General features: G+C 44.6%; 1 protein-coding gene across 1 annotated transcript in view; it reads left to right on the top strand.

Moving 5' to 3' along the window:
* LOC311102607 (myelin transcription factor 1-like protein) overlaps window positions 1-27,496 on the top strand; it is a gene marked incomplete at both ends in the record, with an annotated part of 591,893 nt that overhangs the window by 547,592 nt on the left and 16,805 nt on the right. Inside the window, 7 exons of the mRNA XM_084143976.1 lie at window positions 1,314-2,459; window positions 13,427-13,561; window positions 18,628-18,718; window positions 20,238-20,348; window positions 21,149-21,375; window positions 21,703-21,968; window positions 23,126-23,242. Coding sequence (XP_084000102.1) covers window positions 1,314-2,459; window positions 13,427-13,561; window positions 18,628-18,718; window positions 20,238-20,348; window positions 21,149-21,375; window positions 21,703-21,968; window positions 23,126-23,242 — 2,093 coding nt within the window. The remainder of the gene's footprint in view (window positions 1-1,313; window positions 2,460-13,426; window positions 13,562-18,627; window positions 18,719-20,237; window positions 20,349-21,148; window positions 21,376-21,702; window positions 21,969-23,125; window positions 23,243-27,496) is intronic.

Raw genomic sequence — 27,496 nt, 5'->3', positions numbered from 1 at the left:
AGGGAAAAAATTGCACAAATTAACTTTTAACAAGGCACACCTGTTAATTGAAATGCATTCCAGGTGACTACCTCATGAAGCTGGTTGAGAGAATGCCAAGAGTGTGCAAAGCTGTCATCAAGGCAAAGGGTGGCTACTTTGAAGAATCTCAAACATAAACCACTTCTTTGGTTACTGCATGATTCCATATGTGTTATATCATAGTTTTGATGTCTTCACTATTATTCTACAATGTAGATAATAGTAAAAATAAAGAAAAACCCTTGAATGAGTAGATGTGTCCAAACTTTTGACTGGCACTGTATGTAAAGTATGCATGTATGTTTGTATGTTTGTGTATGTTTGTGCATGCATGTATACATGAGCTTAAAGGCTTTCATGCTTCATGTTTACCCCTTTGATCTCTATCTTATGTAAATGTTCCCTTTCACACACACATGTTCACACACACAATGTGTCTTCGAAACCTGGCAACAATTAATTCTTCATCACAGAAGATTACACCTCACTAGTGTTTTGTCAGGTGATTTTCTGCCTCCATCCAGAAATCAAAGTCACATTTAATATTTCTGTGTAGGGATCTGGGTTTTTTCTCTGCAGGAATGTAAGTGGCAAACGTGTGGTGGGTCGGGTGTGAGCGATGCGATGCGCTCTTGATGGTTCACGGGCTGGAGGGAATGTGAGAGGGCCAATTGGAAGTGCTCCAGAGTGGCTGCTTCACATTACTGACAGGAGAGGCTCAGCAACCTTTAGGAGCCTGTCTTGCAGAATGAAAAGCATTCTAAAGATCCTGTTGATTGGACAAAAAGGGCCTTTCTGGAATGGGGAGAATAGAGAGAGAATGTAGGGATTTGTTTATTCTGTCAAGGTAATGACACATAACATGAGACACTCAATGTATAACATAAAGCATGCTGATTCCAGTTTGAAGGTCTTTTGCTCCACTACAAAATCTGGTCAAATGAAAAGCTTGTTGCTTTATGCCAGTTACTTAGCCATCAACTGGGAGCAGCAGTGTGCATGTTGTTGTAACCCAAAGGATCCAGATTACCTGGATGCGGTGTACTTTAATTTCGGGAATGTACATCCAAAGCATCTCTATGGAAATTTCCAAACCACTTTATCCCACTTCCTGTGCTGATTCACAATTCAGTTATAGGCTGCTGTTAAGACTCTGAAAGTACATTACTGAGAAACGCAAAGAGTTCCTTATCCAATTTAAAAGGACCAAGACCAGAAATCTGATTTACCCGTTAAATAGAATGAGCGAAATGAGATTACAATGCATTTGTTGTTCTTTTTTTCCCGTACAGAGCACGATCAGATGAATGGCGGCGGAGGCGGTGGCGGCCATCCTAAATCCGGTCCGACGGGGGAGAAAGACGACAACAACAACGATGAGTATGAGAACTATGATGAGCTGGTGGCCAAGTCTCTGCTCAACCTGGGTAAGATCGCAGAGGACGCCGCCTACCGTGCCATGACCGAGTCTGAGATGAACAGCAACTCCTCCAACAGTGCTGAGGAAGAGGAGGAGGAGGAGGAGGAGGAAGAAGAGGAGGAGGAGGAGGAGGAGGAAGAAGAAGAGGAGGAGGATGGGGAGGGTGGGGAGGGCATTCAGAGGAAGGGTGAGTTGACTCTGGATGTCAACAGTGATGTAGTGAGGGAAACGGTGGACTCTCTGAAGCTTCTGGCCCAGGGACACGGGGCTATGCTCTCTGACAACATGGAGGGAGGAGAATATGAGGACGGGATTGGGGAGAACGGGGAAGCGAACCGTGATGGAGGGACTGGAGGTGGTAACGGTCAGGGTAAAGCTTCTAATGGACTGCAGGAGAGCGATGAGGAGGTGTGTCTAAGCAGCCTGGAGTGTCTGAGGAACCAGTGCTTTGACCTGGCCCGCAAACTGAGTGAGACGCAGCCGGCTGACCGCTCGGGCACAGGGCTCCCGCAACAGAGCCACCCTGGCGGCGGGGACACCCAGGGACAGCATCCCCACCCCCACCCCCACCAGCCTGGGTACGGGGACCTCCAGCAGAGCCAGGAGGAGAGGCGCACCCTGGAGAGGAACTACTCCGACATGGTCAACCTGATGAAGCTGGAGGAGCAGCTGAGCCCGCGCTCCAAGGCCTTCTCCAGCTGCGCTCAGGATGACCGCTACCACAACCACATCCACGACCGGGACGAGGACACGCGGTCGGTGACGTCGGACCGCTCAGAGGAGGTGTTCGACATGACCAAGGGGAACCTGTCTCTGCTGGAGAAGGCCATCGCGCTGGAGTCTGAGAGGGCCAAGGCCATGAGAGACAAGATGGCTGCCGAGGCGGCGCGGAGGGACGGGGTGAGGTATCATCATCACCATGGAGACCATCATGGGGAGCACCAATCGCGGCATGGATACGGAGAAGAGCGCAAGGCCCGCCTCCATGACGGGATGAAGAAGCCTTACTACCATAAAAGTAAGTATAGCTGGCTAGAATGATTTGGACTTCAGTAGCGATGTGTGGGGAAAATCACTGGGGAAGCCAAGCCAGAAAAAAATGCCATATTACAACCTATGTGTTATGATAATTGCATTGTTTGCTTTATAACCTGTTAGTTCATATGCCTTGCCACCATGAACACTATATATACAAAAGTATGTGGACACCCCTTCAAATGAGTGGATTCGGCTATTTCAGCCACACCTGTTGCTGACAGGTGTATAAAATCAAGCACACAGCCATGCAATCTCCATAGACAAACATTGGCAGTAGAATGGCCTTACTGAAGAGCTCAGTGACTTTCAACGTGGCACGTTCATAGGATGCCACCTTTCCAACAAGTCAGTTCGTGAAATTTTTGCCCTGCTAGAGCTGCCCTGGTCAACTGTAAGTGTTATTGTAAAGTGGAAACATCTAGGATCAACAACGGCTCAGCCGCGAAGTGGCACACAAGCTCACAGAACGGGACCGCCAAGTGCTGAAGCGCGTAGCGCGTAAAAATTGTCTGTCCTCAGTTGCAACACTCACTACCGAATTCCAAACTGCCTCTGGAAGCAGCGTTGTCTGGAAGAATTGTTCTTCGGGAGCTTCATGAAATGGGTTCCATGGCCGAGCAGCCACACACAAGCCTAAGATCACCATGGGCAATGCCAAGTGTCGGCTGGAATGGTGTAAAGATCGCCACCATTGGACTCTGGAGCAGTGGAAATGAGTTCTCTGGAGTGATGAATCATGCTTCACCGTCTGGCAGTCCAACGGACGAATCTGGGTTTGGCGGATGCCAGGAGAACGCTACCTGCCCGAATGCATAGTACTATCTGTAAAGTTTGGTGGAGGAGGAATAATGGTCAGGGGCTGTTTTTCATGGTTTGGGCTAGGCCCCTTAGTTCCAGTGAAGGGAAATCCTACAGCATACAATTACATTCTAGACGATTCTGTGCTTCCAACTTTGTGGCAACAGTTTGGGGAAGGCCCTTTCCTGTTTCAGCATGACAATGCCCCCGTGCACAAAGCAAGGTCCATACAGAAATGGTTTGTCGAGATCGGTGTGGAAGAACTTGACTGGCCTGCATAGAGCCCTGACCTCAACCCCATCGAACACCTTTGGGATGAATTGGAACGCTGACTGCGAGCCAGGCCGAATCGCCTAACATCAGTGCTTGACCTCTCTAATGCTCTTGTGGCTGAATGGAAGCGAGTCCCTGCAGCAATGTTCGAGCATCTATTGGAAAGCCTTCCCAGAAGAGTGGAGGCTGTTATAGCAGGAAAGGGGGGAGCAACTCCATATTAATGCCCATGATTTTGGAAAAAGATGTACGACGAGCAGGTGTCCACATACTTTTGGTCATGTAGTGTATATAGGCCTAAGGCCGAGATTTTTTTATTTTACCTTTATTTAACTAGGCAAGTCAGTTAAGAACAAATTCTTATTTACAAAGACGGCCTACACCGGCCAAACCCGGACGACGCTGGGCCAATTGTGCGCCGCCCTATGGGAAGACATAATAAGAAGGCACAGAGCAACCTCTGACCTACAGTATGGTCCAGCAAGTTAATGTTTCCGACATTTTCGGACAACGAAACAACTATTGATTTAGAACCATGGAGAGTTACCGCCAGTTGTAAAGAAAACAGGAGCAGCCTCCACTATTCCAGTACCATTTCAACTTCAACATTTCAACATCATCAAATCACCGCTTAGTCTAATACAGTGACAACTAAAATATATCTAAAGCAATTTAGTCCAATCAACGTCAGCTAAATATGATGTGGCTGTCCATGGTTCTGATTTGCGTGTGTGTGTGTGTGTGTGTGTGTGTGTGTGTGCGTGCGTGCTAGTAGAAAAAACTTGTTGACTTACCCTACTTGTAGAGAAACGCCAATGCCATCCTCCTGTCTTTCATGTTGACGAAACGGTCTATGACTCTGTTATACAGTACACGCTTTTAGTTTTTGTTATCCAGGCTACCTGGCCAAAATGCTTGTTTGCTAGCCTAACTTCCTTCCATGGGCAACGATGAGCCAGCTAGTTAACATTAGCCTACTACATCTAGCTACATATTGAACTTACATCCTCTAAGGCCAGGGGCACAATGTATCAATTTATGGTTGGATCAGAATCGCCGTTATAATCATTGGCCAGTACGGAGAATTAAGTAAAACCACAAGTCCAAATCCCTATCTCCATCCGTGGCTAATTTAGGAAAGGGACAATTTTAGTCCACAAAGCATATTGCATGTAACAAACAGTTACATGACCTACAGCATGGTCAAGCAAGTTCATGTTTCTAAAAATGTTTGACTACTAAACAACTATTGATTTAGAACCACAGAGAGTTACCGCAAGTTGTAAAGGAAACAGGAGCTGCCTCCACTATTCCAACACCATTTTAACTTAAACATTTCAACATCATCAAATCACCTATGCTTAGTCTAATATAGTGACAACTAAAATATATCTAAAACAATTTAGTCCAATCAACATAAGCTAAATATGATGTTGCTGTCAATGGTTCTAATTTCTGTGTGTGTGTGTGTGTGTGTGTGTGTGTGTGTGTGTGTGTGTGTGTGTGTGTGTGTGTATGTGTCTGTGTGTGTGTGTGTGTGTGTGTGAGTGCGTGCGTTCGTGCTAGTAGAAAAAGCATGTTGACTCACCCTACTTGTAGAGAAACGCCAATGCCATCCTACTGTCCTTCATGTTGACGAAACGGTCTATGACTCTGTTATACAGTACACGCTTTTAGTTTTTGTTGTCCAGGCTACCTGGCCAAAATGCTTGTTTGCTAGCCTAACTTCCTTCCATGGGCAACGATGAGCCAGCTAGTTAACATTAGCCTACTACATCTAGCTACATATTGAACTTACATCCTCTCAGGCCAGGCGCACAATGTATCAATTTATGGTTGGATCAGAATCGCCATTATAATCATTGGCCAGTACGGAGAATTAAGTAAAACCACAAGTCCAAATCCCTATCTCCATCCATGGCTAATTTAGGAAAGGGACAATTTTAGCTAGCTAGTAGATAGCCACCGGAGGACAACAACGCAACGAGATGCAACTTGCATGTTCTTTCTGTCAATGATGTTTTGCTTTCATGTGATGTGATTGGTGTGAAGCCAAATCCAAACTGGCTTCCCTTGACAGTTTTTGGGCTGATGTATAGATGGGCTACACATACAGAGACAGAGGGGCGCTGTTTCGCTCGCTCGGATGCTTTCTCCGGTGAGATGCATTCAGCCTCTTGCGAATTGAAGGAAAACTATGAAACACAGAGACGAAATATACGTTATTTTATATGTTTTAATTCATATTTTGGGGGGGAAGCCTGGCTTCCCTTGGCATCCATGAATACATGCCACTGTTGATCTTATAAAGAGGACCCACAGTTACTTTGGGTCCCCATCGCTGTGTTGTGTATGCTGCCACAACAGTAGACATTCGCCTATACCACACTACCTCTCTCACCTTGCTGAGGTGAATGAACAGTACATGTATGTGTGTCAAGTAAACCCCAGTCAGTCCCTGGCTCTGCCTCCCCATGTCCTCTCTCTGTCTGTGAGACGTAATGATGGCAGGCTAACATGCTCACTGCGAACCTCACTGTGACCTCGGGACAAGCTTTTGCAGCCAATTTGAAGACTGGCATCTCAGCAACGCCGCAGCAGCAGCAGCAGCTTATGTTGTTAAAATAGGCCAGCATGGCAACATCAGAGGGTAGGCTTGTCAGGCATAAGTAATGGCAATCTGCACGGACCGTTAGGACTGCAAATCACATCCCTCCCTGCCTGCAATGCAGCCCCGGTTGAAGCTGCCTATTTTTAAAACCGGAGAGGGACTCTGGAAGCTACGAAATAGAAGGCTGCTGGAGCTGCCTCTTGAAGGGAACTGGGTACTGTATACTGTCGACTCTGGGGATATGAGGTTTTAGGATAAATCTGTAAATAATTAAGTGAATGTGAATTATTTTAAGCAGAATGGTTAATTTAGTGAGTCTTTGTGTTGTGGTTAGGTTTTTACCATATAGGGCTATCTTCTGTAAGTGGCTATTTGAAGAATCTCAAATATAACATATCTTTTCATTTGTTTAACACTTTTTTGGGTTACTACATGATTCCATATGTGTTATTTCATAGTTTTGATGTCTTCACTATTATTCTACAATGTAGAAAATAGTAAATATAAAGAAAAGCCCTTGAATGAGTAGATGTTCTAAAACTTTTGACCGGTAGTGTAAGTGAGGACATTATGCATACTTAGTTCTGACTTGAAGATTAGAAAATGATATTTACAATTGGTTGCTTCCCCAAGATAATTTGAAGAGTGATTCTTCTCACTGTATTCCATCTCCCATCCTACAGAGATGGAACACTCATATCAAGGGCCTGATACCTCACCCTCTACTATGAGATAAGGAGGGAAGGCACACATAAAACAGGTCAGATAAGAGAATAGCCAATATGAACATCCTCCTTCACAGCAGGCATATTAAAACACAAATGCCACACAAATGGTAATTTCACATGCGCGGCACAGCCCCTGTATCTGGCTAATGTGGGAATAATGAGAGTGTCGCGATAACATCTTCCCCCTGGTGAGATAGCGGCAGACACCTCATTGACCAGGGTTGCTGTCTGTGATTTAGAAGTGAAGCGGAGGTGGTGCCTACGAGGGGAGAGCCCAGGCGGACTGCCAGGGAAAAGCACCAGGCGGGGAGATGGAAATTGAACAGTATCAGAATGAGCGATAAGGAACGACAGGCCCACTGACTGCACATTAATTATCCAGAGATGGAATGGTAATAGGGTCCATTTGCTATGCAAAGTGCGACCTGTCTCCAGCCACAATCGATATCCTCTGCTTTCTAATATGCATTCCTCTTGGCTCCCTCCCGTACTCCACTCTTCACTGTCCGCCATTAGGCAGCATCAGGCAGAGCCGCCGTGATGTGTGTGCACATGCATGTGTGCGTGTGTTCCTTTTATTTGAATGTAATGTCTTTAAAACAAGCGTAGATTGAAAGTTCAGACTGCATAAGTGACACAGGGAAAGCCATTTACCATGCCATTATGAACTGTGACTTTACAGTTCTTTCTCAGTATAAAAATAGGCCTACTCCCCACTATGTGATGCAGTCGTGCCCTATAAAAGGGGAAAGTTAGACATGACACAGACACAGTGTACCAACACTATGTATCCTACTATGACACAGTCATAAGTGTAAGGCCTTAATAATGTACAAGGAGGTAATGAGGGTAGTGTTCTGATCTATGGAGTCATCTGGTGACTTACTATGTATGAGTAGGTCTATCTGTACTACAGTGGCGGTTGGTGCCGTTTAAAATGAGGGAGGATTATTATTATTTATTTATGAGCATGGCCTTATTTCTATTACAGCATATTGGATGACAGTCATTCATATTCCATTCGTCCAGGTCAATGCAACATCTACCTACTACATGATAGGCTACTACATACATTTTCCCTTTACCCATCATGAGGTTGCTACAACCTAGCCTATGAATGAAAGTTTACAATGTAGGTGCACATGTCGAGAGAATTTTGAGAAATCAAGGTGACCGACACTGACAAATTCAAACAGGGGCGCCACTTTGGTTTTAGAAGTAGGGGGGGACATAACCTGGTTGGGGGCTATTTTTTGGGGGGCATCTAAAGATAATTCCTGCATTTTTACATAATCAAATATTCCGTTCATCATCATCAATAGCTACTGCCAGATCTTCCTCACATTTTTGTTTAACTTGATTTGTGTTATTGGGAAAAGCCTCTATCAACCCTTGATACAGTTTCTAAATCAATTTGGGAGGTTTGTCAGACTGCCTTAAAATATAATCTGTCTTGTCCAGTGTTTGCTGCACAGAGAGAATAAAGTGTTGTATCTGCAGAGATTCACCTCACCTCTGCCACAGACTGGTCTTCCCTGGCTGCTGAGACCCGGTCACCATCTGATCCTCCTAAGATGAGGCATGACAAAGAATGACCTTGGTGTACATTTATACATTATATATTATACAAGAATAGAATCAATGGTTCAATAATTGAAATGATCATTATTCCCAGATATTGGACTGTAGCTTTAAGCTTAAGCTTTTTCTTGTAGCTACTGTAGGTCTACCCATCAATTCAAGATGGAATTTTGTATAATTTACTGATTCACCTGAGCCTGAGCTCCGTAGACTGGTCTTTCCTGGCTGTCTGACCCTGCTGGGACCCCTGTCACCATCTGATCCTGCTAAAACATGATGAGCATAGTGTTGTGTACTGACTGCAATAGAGGGCTGCATTCCCGCGGGATGCCTGCGGGACCTGCGGGACCTGCGGGTCCCGACAGAGATCATTGCGGCGTGGTCAGCATTTTTCATGCTGCGGGCGGAAGCGGGTGGTCAGACAGACGACTTTGGGATGAAAATATTTTTGTTGTCCCACAGATTATTTGGAAACGATCCTCTTTCTGCTTTGTATGCGTTAGCCTACCTATTGTATTAAAAGCACATATTTTTTGCAATATTCACACACTCAGAATTTGATGCTTCAACTTCAGTAGCCTACCTCTCCTAGTTGGGCTTGAGAGTTCAAGTGCGTGTAGTATGTGTGGTCTCCTTGAAATAGAGTAGGCTGCCTACATGGGCGGAGAATCACGTCGCAGTTAACTTCAATATGAAATTAACTTAAATATGATTGACTGTAGTTTACTATAATGTCTGTAAATAAATATTGATAATGGAAAGAAGTAGAGGGTGTTCAATAGTGATAATGGAAAGAAGTAGAGGGTGAGTGAGCGTTGAGCCTTTTCATTTTCAATAAGTATTGATTACCCATTTATTTGTCTCTGCCTGCAAATCGTCCTCCTAAAAGGTAGGCTTTATCCTATAGGCCTATGCAAAACGTAGCAAGTGTCGCTGTCATCATTCTTGCTGCTTCCAGTTCAGTAGCCATACTTGCAAGATCAGGTGCGCGTGTGGTCTCAATTCAATAGAGTTGGCTATAGCCTATGCATGGGCGGAGAAGCACGGGGCAGTTATCTTTCCAAGGAAATGTACTTCCTAAATAGGCATATGATTAGGCTATAGTTTACTACATTGCCTAGAAATAGGCCTAAATATTGATCACCCATATTTCTCCCAAGTCTCTCCAACTCTGCTCTCTTCAAACTACATCTAGCATATTGGCTGATATAGCCCAGTAATACAATATAAGGGCCATGTGAGAATCTCTGGTAATTTAACCTATTTAAGTTATTTTTGCGCATTTGATATTGCCTGTAGGGTGCAAAATTGCTGGGACCATGGCTGGCAAGTGAGCTATGTCACATAAGCCTAAAATAACATTGCTGGACTGCGGTTGGGTTTGGGACCAGTTCTTGCAGCAGTGGGTGGGAGTTGGACAGAAAGCCAGCAGTGCTGGCAGGAGCAGGAGCAGGATGAAGAAATTGGTCCCGCGCTGTGCACCATGACAGTGAAGCCTGTAACGTTAGAGCTGTTTATTCCTGTGTCAGTGAGAAAAGTAGGGAATTAGCTTGGGAAACTGACAGATCAATAACGTTACATTGCCATACTGACTAATAAAACTCACATTGCACTATTAAAACGTCAAAATATCAATTTTCAATCGTTTGGTCGATGGTTTCATCATTTGATTCAGGTCTAGTTTGATTGAGGCAAAAATAAAAGCTAATGTTAGCCAACTTTTGGCCAGCTCTCTCTCTCTCTCTAACGGTACATCAACTGGCGAAAGCTTTCCAAGTTCATTTACTTCTGAAACGGGACAAAACAAAGGCTACAAAACATTTCCATAATAACAACGGCTGTTAGATAGTAATAATAGCCACCTCATATCGCTATCTGACAGATAACTAGAGGCTAGAGCTGACCTGGCTGTGGTAGCTACTAGCTAGCATAGCGTATTCATTCACCTCAGTCGAGAGGGGATGAAACATTAGCTAACGTTACATGTCAGTTACAATACTAGCTCAGCACTGTGAGTAAACACTAGCTTAGTTTTTTTCTGTGAAGTTAAACAGCAGTTACCTTGCCAGTTACATCAGTCAACTAAATAGTAGCCAGTTTCTGCCCTGCTTGATTTTACAACTCGGTGAAAGAGCACAACACATACACATGCTCAACTCTCCAGTGCTGGTCCAGCCAGTCTTCCAGAAGCTTTGCCCTCACACAGCCTTTCAGCCTGCTCTGTGGTGTCCACGCAGTCCTAAATCCAGCCAGCTGAACACTTCAAACAACCTACCCGACCGCTCGGAAGTGTCCGCATGGTCCTAAAGTACACCGTTGCCGCTTTTTGTATCACATTGCAATGATAAAACTGGGGGGGACAAAAATGCAATTTCAGAATGTGGGGGGCACATGACCCCCCTGTCCCCAGTGAAAGTTGCGCTTTCAATACCGCCTTGCACGCGCTAGTCCAACAGTTGCAAATGAGAGTTTCTATTGAACAAATTGAGGTATGTTTATCCCCATTTAGTTGCCTTTGCTTCCATTTAAGATTTTTTTTCTACAGAATCGGTGGAATGAATACCCTCAAATGCAGTTCACTTTCATAGTAGCCACATAAAACAGCATGATGACTTTCCTCGTTGTATATATAATTCCCTCTCGCAACTATCTACGTTCTCTCCTCCTCTCACCTTTTCCTTCGCTTGTGGACTTCAGTGCACAACACATCAGCTGTTTGTGACCAGGCGAAAAAACCTCTCCAAGCCAAACCTTCATATCATGACCGCTACACACAGCCTACATCATTGTCATGTCATAGTCAACATAGCTACAAGAACTAACACGTTAGTAAACCTGCTACAATCATGCAGTGCAGTGTACAGTGTGCAGTCAGTTACACCGGCGGGCCCTGGTGGCAATAAATTACCTTGACTTGGAAGAGTTCCAGTGTTGGATAGCCATAGCCAGCTAGCTAGCATAGCATCCCTCTCTGTTTGAGCCGGGTGTTTGAGTAGGCTAAACTAGCTAGCTGCATTTGCTAGCTAAGTGAAATTGAAAGTTTAAAAAATACAAACAAATATAGCTATGTCTCTGTCTCTCGCTCTCTCTCTGTCTCTCTTCCTCTCTCTCTTTTGCTTCTCCTTTATTTTTGAAGAAATTAATTTGTTAAAACTGTTCAACTATTGTCTTTCTCTCTCTTTGAGTAAACTAATCACCACATGTTATGCACTGCTTGCTTGCTAGCTGTAGCTTATGCTTTCAGTACTAGATTCATTCTCTGATCCTTTGATTAGGTGGACAGCATGTCAATTCATGCTGCAAGAGCTCTGATAGGTTGTAGGACGTTCTCTGGAAGTTGTCATAATTACTGTGTAAGTCTATGGAAGGAGGTGAGAACCATGAGCCTCCTGGGTTTTGTATTGAATTCAATGTACCTAGAGGAGGACAGAAGCTAGCTGTCCTCCGGCTACACCATGGTGCTACCCTACAGAGTGCTGCTGAGGCTACTGTAGACCTTCATTGCAAAATAGTGTGTTTTAATCAATTATTTGGTGATGTGAATATATTTAGTATAGTTTAATCTAAAAAGGATAACTTTATGTTTCACTATTTATATTTTTATGAAATTCACTGACAATGGTTCCCTTTCTCTTTTTCTCTCTCTGTCTTTCTTTGTCTCTGTCTGTCTTTTCCTCCCTGTCTCTCTGTACCACTCCGTCTTTCTATGTCTGGGTTTATTTTGGTTATTCAGTAAGTGGTGGAGGTGAAGGTTACAGAAGCCTTTCAAACTTTAATTAGCAGACTGTCTCTCTGTGGTCCTGCCTTTAAGAGCACCTCTATCTCTCTATCTGACTTCTCTCTCTCTCTCTCTTTCTCTCTCTTTCTTGCTCTATCCCTTTCTCTCTCTCTCTCTCTCTGTCTCTCTCTCATCCCCTCTCTCTTTCTCTCTCTCTTTGACTGCTACTCTGTGGAAGACGTGAAAGGAAATGCATCCCCTCTCTCTCGTTTGTTCTTTGCCCTTTACCTCCCCCTCACTCCCTTGCCATTCCAAATGTTTCCTTCCACTCAAATGGTGCACAGAACATCTATTATTTCTGTGTTTTTGTGGTTCACAAACAGCTTATCAGCCAAGGAACAGTTGAGATCCTAACTATCATTTTATGGAATGCAAAATATACATTGTATTTGCACTGTATTTGAGTGTAGCTACTGAATATCCTAGCACCAAAGAACTATCCATGACCTTGTTTCCCAGTTGAAGACATTTGAAGGTGGGCTGTTGCACATGATGCCGGTTGGCATGCGATGGCATCGCTGCTTTTGGATGGTAACACTATCTGATCGGGTTTGGAGAAATAGAGAGGGTAAGGTTGGGCAAGGGAAAGACAATCCCCTCCGGTGTGCATGTGTGCGTGTCTTATTATTACCAATAATGACCTTCAGTGCAAATAATTGGTTGAAAAAATCAGACTTACTTTGTCTTGGGAATGGCAACACCTGCTCTTCTCTCCTACAGCTGTGGCTTTTTACAACATGACTTTGTCAAGTGGTGTGAAATATGTTCTGTTACTATGGCGATGATATAGCTAACCTTATGTTATGTTCCCGCAATATCCCATGTGGCTTATTGAAATCAGTGGCAGGTTTGTGATACCGTTTTAGCCTCAACAATTCTTCAAATGACGTTGTTTTGTTGCTGTGGTTACAAGCATTCTCGCATTAGCAGCACACTGTTCACAATGACTTTCACTTCATTCTGCCAGGGTCAGTGAGTTTGTTGGAAGTGTTAAAATGTGCTGCTTTCAATGAAGCAAGCTAATTCTCTCTCTCTCTCTCTCTCTCTCTCTCTCTCTCTCTCTCTCTCTCTCTCTCTCTCTCTCTCTCTCTCTCTCTCTCTCTCTCTCTCTCTCTCTCTCTATCTATATATATCTCTCCCCCCTCTCTCTCTCTACCCCCATGTTTTTGTGTGTTCAGATTCATCGCGTGGAGACAAGAAAGAGAGCCGGTGCCCGACGCCGGGCTGTGATGGCACGGGTCACGTGACGGGGTTGTACCCTCACCATCGGAGCCTGTCTGGCTGTCCACACAAAGACAGGGTGCCACCTGAAAGTAAGCACTGCACATACACACTTTACTCAAGTTTACCATTCTGGGGTAAATTCACTTTCAGTTCAGTCTGTTTAGGCGATAAACCACAAGTCAAATTCTGGAATTGAAATTGAATTGACCCTAACTCTGCTGGTTACAAAGCCAGTGGCTCTCAGTTTATTGCAGGGTTTGTTTGATGTATTGTTTTGCATTGCAAGGTCTGCATGTTTTAGTTTCTCTTTGTTTCTGTCTGAATGGTGTGGGTTTATTGTGGCTGTTCCACATTTGTTATGGCTGCTCTGTGTTTGCTAGTCAGGTGGGGAGTGTGGGCTACAGCTGCTCTCCTGGCGTGACCTTAGCATGCATGGGGTCATGGATTTGCTTGTGTTAGTCTATGACTGATTACCTGTCCAGTCTATTGTCTAATGATAGGGGGGAAACAAGGCCTCAGAGATGGATGGCAGAGTATAGCGGTGAATGGTGGGACTGTTCTAGCACTGTCTATCAATGAGTATACATCACTCATTCTCACTGACCAACAGCCAGTACTTCACAGCACTTGAAATTCCCACCCACTGTTGGATTCAGATCATTTATTTTACTTAAGCTATTTTCTTGCATGTTACTGTACTTTGACTCCCTAAATTCATATGATGTTGACCTCACAAAGTAAGATATATTTAAGATCATGATTTATAAAACTATCTTCTGCTTGGTAAAACTGTTAAGTGCCTGTAGAAAAATCAACTGTCTCTGTCTGGCTATAGTCACCAGCAGTGAGTAAGACTGAGTACGCCTATCAATCTCTACCACACAATAAACCCCATAAATGTATTTGTATTCTTTGCTCAATTAAAATCAGTTGAATAAAATATAATTATTGAGGCTTTTTGCAGCAGATCAACTGCAGCGACGATAAACATTATCCCTCAGCGATTAGGCAAAGACTCTCCGTCTGGAGTTTTCACCCCAGCTATTTGGTCTCATTCACCTTGTGCAAACTTCTCAATAAACTCTCTTTAACACGTGCCATTAACCCAGAGTCAGAAGATTAAGTTATGATCTGCCATGACCCAGACTGCGATTAAAATAAAATAGGCCTGTTTTATAATGGCACAGAAATAATTTAACATAAGACATGGCCTTATAAAGTACCCAGTTATCAGACATGTATTTTCTTACTTTGAGTACCATGCTTAGAGCCAAGAGTTTTCCCTGACCTTGTGACCTTACCAGGAAAAACTCCTGGGTCTAGTTATAGCCTAGTTATAGCACCAAGGTCTGAGATCTGAATGTGTACTCCTAGAGGTTTAGGATGGTGAAAGTTTTTGACCTTGAGGGTGCAAACCCCAAAATGGATTTTGGAATAGGCTTTGATCGATTGTCATAGGATCTTTTGGACGTAACATCCGTGTTCCTTCTCCTATTCCTTATTAAGCTGACTTTTTGGAAAAAATAATATAAATGTTCCATTTTGGAATTAAATAATATTCATTCTGATTGCAACTCACAGTGTGGCTACCCAGAAAAGGGTCATTGTAAGGGAATCACACACACACACTCACTCACTCACTCACACACGTGCGGGCACGAGCATACAGAGACAGCATGCTGTTGAAAGGTGACCTGGTACAGTTGTGTGAGGTATCGACATTATCCGCCATGGAGCAGCTAGACATCAAGTTTCTCCCTGTCCATCGGTGGTCAATAGCCTCTCAGTAAAGACAGACTCAAATGTCCTCTACACACACACACACACACAAACACCACACCACACCTGCTGACAGCAAGGAGGCAGAGGGAGGGAGGTGTATCTGTCACACATCACAGTGCCTGCAGGGATGAGTCAGAGCCGTGGGAAAAGCTTGCCCTCCTATTAACACATTCACAGTGCTGAGTGGACAATACATTATTAATCCATGGTCTTCATTTAGCAATCACACAGTGCACAAGACACTTCCTAGGGAAATCTAGGATGTGAAAATGAAGCGACGTTACGAATTCATTTTCGTGTTTGCTCATTGTTGAATTTTTAATATTTAATCCCCTCATAACAGATCTTTGTTTTTGTTCCTGAAAGTGATGTACCTACGAATGAGAGTACACAACACAATACCTTTGTAGCATACACTTTTCAGGAATGCTCTAAGCATACAGTGAATGAGGACAGGCAAATCCAACCATTTCCAGTCATTATAACTGTCTCTTTGTCATGGTCAGGGAGAGTAGTGATATAATCCAATATAATGTGTTGGCTCTCGGCGTGTTGAGGTGGAGGGCCTTGCCCAATTAGCTCTTCTGAGCTCTAATTAGTTTGCCAGAGAGTGAGGATGACGAGGGTCAGAGTGTAAGGGGGTGATAATGATGAAGCTGACGCAAAGAGCAGTTTTAACCCATACAGCGGGGCGTCTGTCTGGCCCCTCTCCTCACCCCCCTACCCTCTGGTGGTTCTCAACCGGGTCCTCTTAGAGACGTCCGTAGATAGATCATTACTCTAATTGGCTGCCGTGGGGAGAGCAGACTGTACTTCCACCTCTATTGCTATATCTTTAACCAAAGCCTAAAGGAGTGTGTGTCCACAGGCGTGGAAGGAAGCCAAAGTAATAATCAGTTTGCTGCCTGTTCTTATTCAACTGATGGAGTTAACTACTGACTTTCAGTAGACATGTAGAGAAGGGCACTCAACTTGTACTGCACTGACTCAGATGACTGATGATTGGTTAGAACAAATGTATAGTATGTTGATAGTTGGAGCTGTATTGTTAGATTTCAGTGCAGCCTTTGATGTTATTGATCATAAATTGTTATTGAAAAAGCTCACTTGCTATGGCTTTACATCACCTGCCATCACATGGTTGGATAGTTATTTATCCAATAGAACCCAGAGAGTGTTCTTCAATGGAAGCTTTTCTAACATCAGATATGTAAAGTGCGGTGTCCCTCAGGGCAGTTGCCTTGGGCCGTTACTCTTCTCTATTTTTACAAATGATTTGCCACTAGTCTTACACCAAGCTAGAATGACAATGTATGTGGATGATTCCACACTCTACATGTCAGCACCCAAAGCCAGTGAGCTCACTGACATTCTAAATAAGGAAACCGTGCTTCTTAACACCCGCCCGCTTAATCTGGAAGCCAGCCGCACCAATGTGTCGGAGGAAACACTGTTCAACTGACGAGGTCAGCCTGTAGGCACCCTGCCCACCACAAGGAGTCGCTAGAGCGCTGTGAGCCAAGGAAAGCCCCCCTGGCCAAACCCTCCCCTAACCCAGACGAAGCTGGGCCAATTGTGCGTCGCCCTATGGGACTCCCGATCATGGCCGTTTGTGGTACAGCCTGAGATCAAACCCAGGTCTGTAGTGATGCCTCTAGGACTGCGATGCAGTGCCTTAGACCACTGCACCACTCGGGAGGCCCCAATGTTCTGTGCTTTTGACACAAAAATCAACTGTACCAGTTGTTCAGGCTCTGGTCTTGTCCCATCTTGATTATTGTCTGGTAATATGGTGAAGTGCAGCAAAGAACGATCTAGCAAAACTGCAGCTGGCTCAAAACAGAGCATCATGCCTTTAACTGTACATACAGAACTAACATCAACAACATGCATTCCAGTCTTTTCTGGTTGAGGGTTGACGAGAGATTAACTGCTTCTCTTCTAGTTTTTATGAGAAAAATTACTGTGATGAAAAATCCATATTGTCTGCATAATCAAATAACATACATCTCAGACACCCATACATACTCCACAACACATGCCACAAGGGGTTTCTTCACAGTCCCCAAGTCCAAAACAAATTCACGGCAATGAACAGCATTACACAGAGCCATGATCGCCAATTACTCAAGCAAAGTAAAATGACCTTAAAGAAATAGATAAAACAACATCTCATTGCAAAACGGGGACTGTGAAATGACACAGACACACACAGAGACACACTATCACACTGTAACACACACAATCTACACATTTTTCTTCAGTTGTATTGTTTGTGTATCGTTGTATTTTAAAATTGAGTGACTATTCTTGTCTATTTGTGTTTTGTTACTTGTCGTGTTTTATATTGTTGTATGGACCCCAGGAAGAATAGCTACTGCTTCTGCAAAAGCTAATGGGGATCCGAATAAACCAATTAAAACCAATTGAATAAACCAATTTGACTGTTTTAATGGTAAATGCTATTGAAGGCAGGAATATCTAAAAATGGGTGGACGATAACAAAGAGTATAATCTACAGTGTATACGGTGTATAGAGAAATAAATATACTGTATGTGTCTGGCACGATCCGTGGATTACTTGCATGTCTTCTGTTGCATGGTCGTTGTCCGTTGGCTACTTGTTCTGTTCTCTGCATGCCTCAAGCTGCCTCTGTTTTCTTTATCTGGCTATGTCCTAGGCTAGCATTCTTGTACCCATTTCAGACAGAATATTTGGTATGTTACCTGTAAAAGAAATACGGCAATATTTATATGACCCCTTTGAAACAGCCCCTTATTTACCACTTATTTGTAGGTATACCCCTTTTATACATATCAGTGGGTAACTGGCAAATTGGGACGGATGGGAGGTGTTGTTAAACCATGGGGGCTGTTTTCAGTTCAAATTAGGGATGTGTTAAACAATGGAAGTGTTAAGGAATTTACCTGCAAAAAAGCAGAGAACCATTCACACAGATCCAATACCTGTATTTTGGTTACAGGGTCTGTGAAAATGCAGGAATCACGACAAGGTCTTTAGGTGGCTTTTATTTTTCCATGTGTTTTACCCCATACCCCTTTCAGATATGTGAAAAAGCTGGTCTGTGTATAAAAGGGATATTAGATGGCTTCTTCTCAAAAGACTATACCAGTGAAACCAGTATGGTGACAATAAAAAACACTGTCTGCCCTTTCAGTCTGTAGTGCTCTATAGGGAGGAGGAAGGAGGTCATTTCAAATTGCTGGGACAGATTCTAATGATGATGAGGATGATTATACCAAGCTGCTCACACTTTTACCCACTAATGATACTGTCTGGTTGTGGGGCTTCTAACCTTCCCTATCTCTCTCTATCGCTCTCCTGTCTGTCTGTTTGTCTGTCTCTGTGAAGTCCTTGCTATGTATGAGAATGTTCTTAAGTGTCCTACACTGGGCTGCACGGGACGCGGCCATGTCAATAGCAACAGGAACTCCCACAGAAGGTGAGTCGACCAACAGGACCGGCAGCCATCTTGGAAAATGCCAGAATCATCTGTGTTACGTCCACCTTTTATTCAGTAGGAGATTTTTATTTTTTCCCTCCAATGACGGGTTGTTACTTTATCCTGGTTTCTTTCCTCTTTATAAGTATATTTTCTTTATTAATTTTTTTACTGGATATTCCTCATAATTGTTTTCATTTTGTTTATATTCTATTTATTTGCTCATGTGTTTATTGATTCATTTATTTATTTTCCAATTGTATCATCAACTTGCCAATAATTTTGTGTCTGTATATTGTGTCACTATTTTTATTGATTGCGATGGGAAAGGGGCTTACAAAAGTAGTTGGCTTTGGATATCTCAGTTACCACCACCATACCTAATTATGTGGTTGCTTATCTAATGCTAAATCTGGAGTCACACTTGAAATGCTGTAATCCACACATCAAGGTTTCCGGGAGAGAAGCTGTGTGTAGGGGTGTGGGTGTTGAGGGTGGAACTGAAATAGCCGTGTGCTCCCCTCTCCTGTCACACAGCTAGAGACAGAGAGGTGAGAGAGAAAGAGAGAGAGAGAGATGAGAAGGAGTGGAGTGTCACCCACAGCAGATGTTGTGAGAGTCAGGGTGTAGCAGCAGCCATTAGCACCTCTCTACCACTCTTGCAGGAGGGCAGGAAGGCTACAGACCTGGGAAGACTGGAGCTCTCTCTTGCTGAGCACAGTGTCACTCACACACTGACACTCAGACAGGCATGCACACACACGTTCACACACACAGATACACATTACATACACACACAGACATACACACACTCAACTTCTCAGACAGTCATGTGCACTAACACACACACACTTGCAAAACACACACACACCTAAATGAACACCTACTAACTGATACTCACACCTCAAGAAGACACCTCTCACTCCACCAGCGCTGGCACAGGGCCATGATCTAAATAACCTCTCCACTGGGACTTAAAGTCTCTTTACACTTGACGACATTTACAAAGAAGAATTTGTGAAATGATAAATAATGACGAGGGCCTTTGTTAAATGTGGTTGATTGGCAGTATCTCAAGCAGCTGTGCTGCAATAATAGATCCTTTATTAACCTTGGGAGGTTGGTGTGTGTGTTTTGGGAGGTTGTTTGGCCGGTGTGTGTGTGTGGATTGGGTAGCAGGGACAGGATTGTGTTTATACTCTGAAGCCACTCAACCAAAAAAAAGCAATCTGTTATAATAACCAACTGCGTTGTTGTTATTTAAAACGTTTGATGAAAATTAATGATATTGGAAATTAACCAAAAAACTTGTTGAAAGGTAGGCAGGCAGATGGATAATCAGACAGGCAGGCAGACACCTCCATTCCTAGAAAGACTGACAGACAGGCAGGCAGAAAGACAGACATACAGACAGATGGTCAGAGATGCATTGAATGGAACCATTATATTGGTTCAGATATGATCAGTCTCACCTCCATTACTGGTTGTCTTACTCATCACCCCTCTGTTGTCCTTTCAGCCTATCGGGGTGTCCCATCGCTGCAGCAGAGAAGCTGGCTAAAGCCCAGGAGAAGAGCATAGGATGCGACGGCTCCTCCAAGTCTAACCAGGGCTCTGACCGCGTGCTCAGGTACTGTTCACTGCTCACCACACCACATCACACTCAGCTTCCATAGGGAACACCTCACTGGTCCAACGGCCTGAATATATTAATTTATTTATCCTCAAGTGCTCTACCAGGGTTGGGTTTCATTCAATTTCAAATGATTTTACTCTTCCTGAATTGAAATGGAATTGACCCCATTATGGAGCGCTACATTATATCCTCCCTTACTCTGCTTGCATTATTCAGTCAGTGTTGGAAGGTTTTCTTAATTACTGTATTATAGATTAAAATGTTTCTCTATGTCTGTTTGATTTCTTTATCTTTTGATCTCTCAGACAGTTAGAGTTTGTAGACACTCTACGTTCAGTTTCTTGTTTATGAAGTGAAAGCCTTTATTGGGTTTCAAAGAGCCGAATCATTTCAACAAAAGTTTTTTTGATATGCAATGGTAGATATAACATTTCTATCCAATTAGACTGCATCACTAATTCAAGCTCTGATAGTTTTTAGATGAAAACATTTTTAAAAATAATATCAGAGAAAATGCATGGCTTTAATTATGAGTTGTGTTTGGGTGAGACATTTTCAGGAAACATTGTAGTGTTGCAACAACAGACAGCATAGACATGTAGCTTAGATTAACTAAAAGCTAAATCCAAGGATTCTCTTAAGCTAGAGTTGACTGTTGCCAAAACCTTTTCCCTTGGCTATGTTCCCCTCCCCTCTCCCTGCCCCCTCTCCTCCCTTCCCACCTCCCCTGCACTGCGTGATGTTTGGTGCCTCTGCTCTGTCCAACCTACGCCCCCTCGTGGTTTATTTTCCAGGCCTATGTGCTTTGTGAAACAGCTGGAGATCCCTCAGTACGGCTACAAGAACAACGTGTCCACCAGCACGCCACGCTCCAACCTGGCCAAGGAGCTGGAGAAGTACTCCAAGACCAGCTTTGACTACAGCAGCTTCACAGACAGCAGCCACAGCAACAATGTCTATGGCAAACAGGCCATCGCACCCAAGCTCCAAGGCAGGGACACCTCTCCCAAAGGATATGATGGTACAGCCCATCTTACTGGCACTTCAGTTGTATCTGTTCCTACTTTATTCAGGTAGTCAATATGAATATTGTGTGTCAGTAGAATAATGAATATCCTTGCCTCTGTGGTTTGGTTTATGAATGGTCTGTATTCCAAGCCTTTTTTCTCCACAGATTCATTGTATTTTTGCCCAGTATTTCCAAATTCACCAATATTTTTACCTCCCAAATTCTTTATTGTTGAATGCATCCCCCAAAGCCAAACTACTGTAAGAGTATTTCCATGCAGTGTATGTCTCTATACTTGTGGATGAACTATCCCTATCTCTGTGTGCTTGTGTCCTCCAGTCAAGCGCTACTGTAAGAACTCCAGCTCAGCGAGCAGCCCGAACAGTACCTACGCCCCCAGCAGCAGCAGTAGCAGCCTGAGCTGTGGAGGAGGGGGCGGAGGGGGAGGCAGCAGCGCCAGCTCCACCTGTAGTAAGAGCAGCTTCGACTACACCCACGACATGGAGGCTGCACACATGGCCGCCACGGCCATCCTCAACCTGTCCACACGCTGCAGAGAGATGCCCCACGGACTGGGAGGAAAACCCCAGGATCTTTGCTCTCGGGTAGGCCTTGTTTAGTGACAAACCCTTTATAAAGCCTTTATAGCTGATACCTTTAAGTAGAGTTCACATGAGAGAATGGGATTGTCCGTATTGTACAATATTCAAAGGACGTGAGAGGAGGACACTACAGGTTTGTTTGTTTGTTGACTTTCGGCCAACTGGAAATATCCAAATCCCACTTGACATCCTGTGGTCTACCATACAGTATCTCCTGTGGTCTACCATAGAGTATCATAGTATTGGATAGACCTTTGAATTATATCCTCCAACCACCTTCCCATCCCACTGCTAGAGGCCTTACTCTCCCAGCTCCAAGCTTCCTCTGTCCTGCCAGGTAATGTGAGCAGTGATGAGTGAGGACGATAGCGTCTCTTTAGCCACACACGCTGGCACTCTGTTAAAGAGATATCCACGGCTGTGTCTCTGGCACGGCGCTCAGCAGGACAGCTTTTTATTTTCCCTCCAGGGATCAGGTAGGGTAGATAGGGAGCACGGCGGGATGGGACGGATCGCCGCCGACACGCTGTGAGCCCAATATGTCATCAGGAGGCGATAAGGCGTCGGTATCCCTGCATTATCAGCACGGAGATGCTGAGCCGGTAAATAGGAGAGAGAGTAAGCACAGCGGAGCGCTAACGCTAGCCTGGCACTAATGTTTCACAGCGTGGTCTTTCTGGGGGTGGAGAGGAGAGCAGCGGCGGGGAGAGGTCAGGACAAGACAGAGGATAGAAGAGAGTAAGGGAAAGGAGGTGAAGAGAGGAAAGCATAGAGGAGAGGCCATGAAGGATGGGAAAACACAGAAGAGGATGGAGGGGAGTAGAGGGACGCTTTCAGTGTGAGGTAGAGCGGAGTGGCAAAAGAGCCTTAGGCAATCAGGACTTCCTCTCTCTCTTCCTCCCTTCCTCTCTTCCTCTCTGTCCATTTCTGCTTTGTAGGCGAGACAGACAGACCGACAGGAGGCTCCAAGGCAGAGGTGGAGACAGGAAACGTCAGGGAGATTCTCAACCTTCTTTCATCTGAAAACCTCCAGTCATGTCATTGGTTTTCTCACATTGTCTGTCTTTCCCTATCTACATCCATTCCTATCTTTCTGAGTGAAAGTGAGGGAGACTGAGGAATACTCATGAATACTCATGAATAACTATGTTTTATTTTAGGAGCTGGAGGAGGCTGGTGGAAGTAATGTGGGGAAGCAGTCACTGACCCCTCCCGCTCTCTCTTGCCCCACCTCCTCCCAGCGTAGCCCTGGAAACAGGGGACGGGGCTACCTGGGGGTCAGATGATAATGATGTGGTCCGTGAGGAAACGGGGGGGGGGGGGGGGATCTCTGGAGAGGCTCCTTTCTCCCCTTCCCAATCTACTACTAACTAGACATCATGTGTCAATCAAGATTAGTACTGTCATTCACCCTGACAAGAGACCATATATATGTACATAAACACACATGCACACAATCATGCTTGTTAATGCACAATGACACACATACTGTATATGCATATTAATTTGAAGCCCACACATACCAAGCCACATGAAAATATCGCTCTCTCTTTCTTGCTGATAGCTTTTAGCCTTGCTTCAAAGTTTCTCTCTCTCTCTCCATTCTCCATTCTCTCTCCATTCTCCATTCTCCATTTCAAATCAAATCACATCAAATCAAACTTTATTTGTCACATGTGCCGAATACAACAGGTGTAGACCTTACCGTGAAATGCTTACTTACAATGCTGTTCAAGAAAGAGTTAAGAAAATATTTACCAAATAAACTAAAGTAAAAAATAATAAAAAGTAACACAATAAAATAATAATAACGAGGCTATATACAGCCAGTACCGGTACCGAGTCAATGTGCGGGGGTACAGGTTAGTCGAGGTAATATGTACATGTAGGTAGTGGTAAAGTGACTATACATAGATAATAGACAGCGGGTAGCAGCAGTGTAAAAACAAATTGGAAATAGTCTGGGTGGCCATTTGATTAATTGTTCAGCAGTCTTATGGCTTGGGGGTAGAAGCTGTTAAGGAGCCTTTTGGTTCTAGACTTTGCGCTCCGGTACTGCTTGCCGTGCAGTAGCAGAAAGAACAGTCTATGACTTGGGTGACTGGAGTCTTCGACAATTATTTGGGCTTTCCTCTGACACCGCCAAGTATATAGGTCCAGGATGGCAGGAAGCTTGGCCCCAGTGATGTACAGGGCCATACGCACTACCCTCTGTAGCACCTTACGGTCAGATGCCGAGCAGTTGCCATACCAGGTGGTGATGCAACCGGTCAGGATGCTATCGATGGTGCAACTGTAGAACTTTTTGAGGGGACCCATGCCAAATCTTTTCAGTCTCCCGAGGGGGAAAAGGTGTTGTCGTGCCCTCTTCACGACTCTCTTGGTGTGTTCGGACCATGGTAGTTCGTTGGTGATGTGGACACCAAGGAACTTGAAACTCTCGACCCGCTCCACTACAGCCCTGTAGATGTTAATGAGGGCCTGTTCGGCCCGCCTTTTCCTGTAGTCCACGATCAGCTCCTTTGTCTTGCTCACATTAAGGGAGAGGTTGTTGTCCTGGCACCACACTGCCACGTCTCTGACCTCCTCCCTATAGGCTGTCTCATCATTGTCGGTGATCAGGCCTACCACTGTTGTGTCGTCAGCAAACTTAATGATGGTGTTGAAGTCTTGTTTGGCCACGCAGTCGTAGGTGAACAGGGAGTACAGGAGGGGACTAAGCACAGCGTGGCAGACGTGTTGTTGCCTACCCTTACCACCTGGGGGCGGCCTGTCAGGAAGTCCAGGATCCAGTTGCAGAGGGAGGTGTTCAGTCCCAGGGTCCTTAGCTTAGTGATGAGCTTTGTGGGCACTATGGTGTTGAACGCTGAGCTGTAGTCAATAAACAGCATTCTCACATAGGTGTTCTTTGTCTTCTTTGTCCTGGTGGGAAAGGGCAGAGTGGAGTGCGATTGAGATTGCGTCATCTCTGGATCTGTTGGGGCGGTATGCGAATTGGAGTGGGTCTAGGGTATCCGGGATGATGCTGTTGATATGAGCCATGTCCAGCCTTTCAAAGCACTTCATGGCTACCAACGTGAGTGCTACGGGGCGGTAATCATTTAGGCAGATTGCCTTCGCTTCCTTGGCCACAGGGACTATGGTGGTCTGCTTGAAACATGTAGGTATTACAGACTCATTCAGGGAGAGGTTGAAAATGTCAGTAAAGACACTTGCCAGTTGGTCCACGCGTGCTTTGTGTCCTGATAATCCGCGGCTTTGTGAATGTTGACCTGTTTAAAGGTCTTGCTCACATCAGCTACCGAGAGCGTTATCACACAGTCGTCCGGAACAGCTGGTGCTCTCATGCATGCTTCAGTGTTGCTTGCCTCGAAGCGAGCATAAAAGGCATTTAGCTCGTCTGGTAGGCTCGCGTCACTGGGCAGCTCGTGTCTGGGTTTCCCTTTGTAGTCCATAATAGTTTTCAAGCCCTGCCACATCCGACGAGCGTCAGAGACGGTGTAGGATTCAATCTTGATCCTTTATTGACGCTTTGCCTGTTTGATGGTTTGTCTGAGGGCATCCGGATTAGTGTCCCGCTTCTTGAAAGTGGCAGCTCTAGCCTTTAGCTCGATGCAGATGTTACCTGTAATCCATGGCTTCTGGTTGGGATATGTACGTACGGTCACTGTTGGGACGACGTCGTCGATGCACTTATTGATGAAGCCGATGACTGAGGTGGTATATTCCTCAATGCCATTGGATTAATCCCGGAACATATTCCAGTCTTTTTTAGCAAAACAGTCCTGTAACGTAGCATCCGCTTCATCTGACCACTTCCGTATTGAGCGAGTCACTGGTACTTTTGGAGGATAGAATTATGGTCAGATTTGCCAAATGGAGGGCGAGGGAGAGCTTTGTATGCGTCTCTGTGTGGAGTAAAGGTGGCCTAGAGTTTTTTTTCCTCTTGTTACACATGTGACATGCTGGTAGAAATTAGGTAAAACGGATTTAAGTTTGCCCGGCCACTAGGAGCACCACATCTGGATGAGCATTTTCTTGTTTGCTATGGCCTTATACAGCTTGTTGAATGCGGTCTTAGTGCCAGCATCGGTTTGTGGTGGTAAATAGACAGCTACGAATAATATAGATGAGAACTCTCTTGGTAGATAGTGTGGTCTACATCTTATCATAAGGTACTCTACCTCAGGCGAGCAATACCTCGAGACTTCTTTAGTATTAGACATCGCTGTTATTGACAAATAGACACACACCCCCGCCCCTCATCTTACCAGACGTAGCTTCTCTGTCCTGCCAATGCATGGAAAATCCCACCAGCTCTATATTATCCGTGTCATTTGTCAGCCACGACTCAGTGAACAGAATATATTATAGTTTTTAATGTCCCGTTGGTAGGATATTCTTGATCGTAGATCATCCATTTTTTTTCAATGATTGCACATTGGCCAATAGAGCGGTGGTAGTGGAGGTTTACTCACTCGCCTATGAATTTTCAGAAGGCAGCCCGACCTCCGCCCCCTTTTCTCCGTCTTTTCTTCACGCAAATGACGGGGTTTGGGCCCGTTCCCGAGAAAGCAGTATATCCTTCACGTCGGACTTGTTAAAGAAAATATCTTTGTCCAGTTCGAGGTGAGTAATCGCTGTTCTGATTTCCAGAAGTTATTTTCGGTCATAAGAGACGGTAGCAGCAACATTATGTACCCAATAAGTTGAAAAATAAGTTACAAACAAAGGGAAAAAACTAAAAATAGCACAGTTGGTTAGGAGCCCGTAAAACGGCAGCCATCCCCTCCGGCGCCATTGTAGTCACCATTTGTTGGAGTGGCGGCAACGATATAGCAGCGGGGGCACCGCTGCTAAATTAATGTAGGTGAAACACTGATGTCTATCATTGGTCTACAAAGGCTGATTCTGTTTTGTCACCATAATAGAGTCAAACGCCCACGACCCTGAATCAGGTCACATATTGTCCAGAGCATGAAAAAATAACTAGCTAGAGCTATATGCACATTACTCATTTTAATGCTATGGCCCTTTTAAAATAAGCTCTGGAAGCACACCCCAGTACCCCAGCCTCTGAGCCCAGAAGACTATACAAGACTATGTGCGTCACAGAGAAGCGGGACCGGGGTTTTGCTCCACTGGAACACAGGGAGAATCCAGCCTAGGGGGAGTGTCGTGTGGAATCACTGTTAAAACAGGCGTGCCTTCGCTGGAGAGGGGGAGAGGAGAAGAGAGGAGAGGAGGAGATAAGAGGGGGAGTGGAGGGGGTTGGAGTTAGGGATGTTAATGAGGGCAAGGGAAGGGTGACAAATAGACCTTACCCCTCCCCTCCAGCCCCCATCAAAAACAGGGCATGATTCTACTGAGCACATTTTCACCAGATGCATTACATCAGTGGAGGCTGCTGAAGGGAGGACGGCTCATATTAATGGCTGGTATTTACATTTACATTTTAGTCATTTAGCAGACGCTCTTATCCAGAGCGACTTACAGTTAGCACATACATTATTTTTATCGAACCCACAAAC

The sequence above is a fragment of the Coregonus lavaretus genome (genome assembly GCF_964263955.1).
Source record: "Coregonus lavaretus genome assembly, chromosome: 27".
NCBI classification, from domain to species: Eukaryota; Metazoa; Chordata; class Actinopteri; order Salmoniformes; family Salmonidae; genus Coregonus; species Coregonus lavaretus.
Note: the sequence above shows the minus strand (reverse complement) of the source record. Positions and strands in the feature narration are given on the sequence as shown.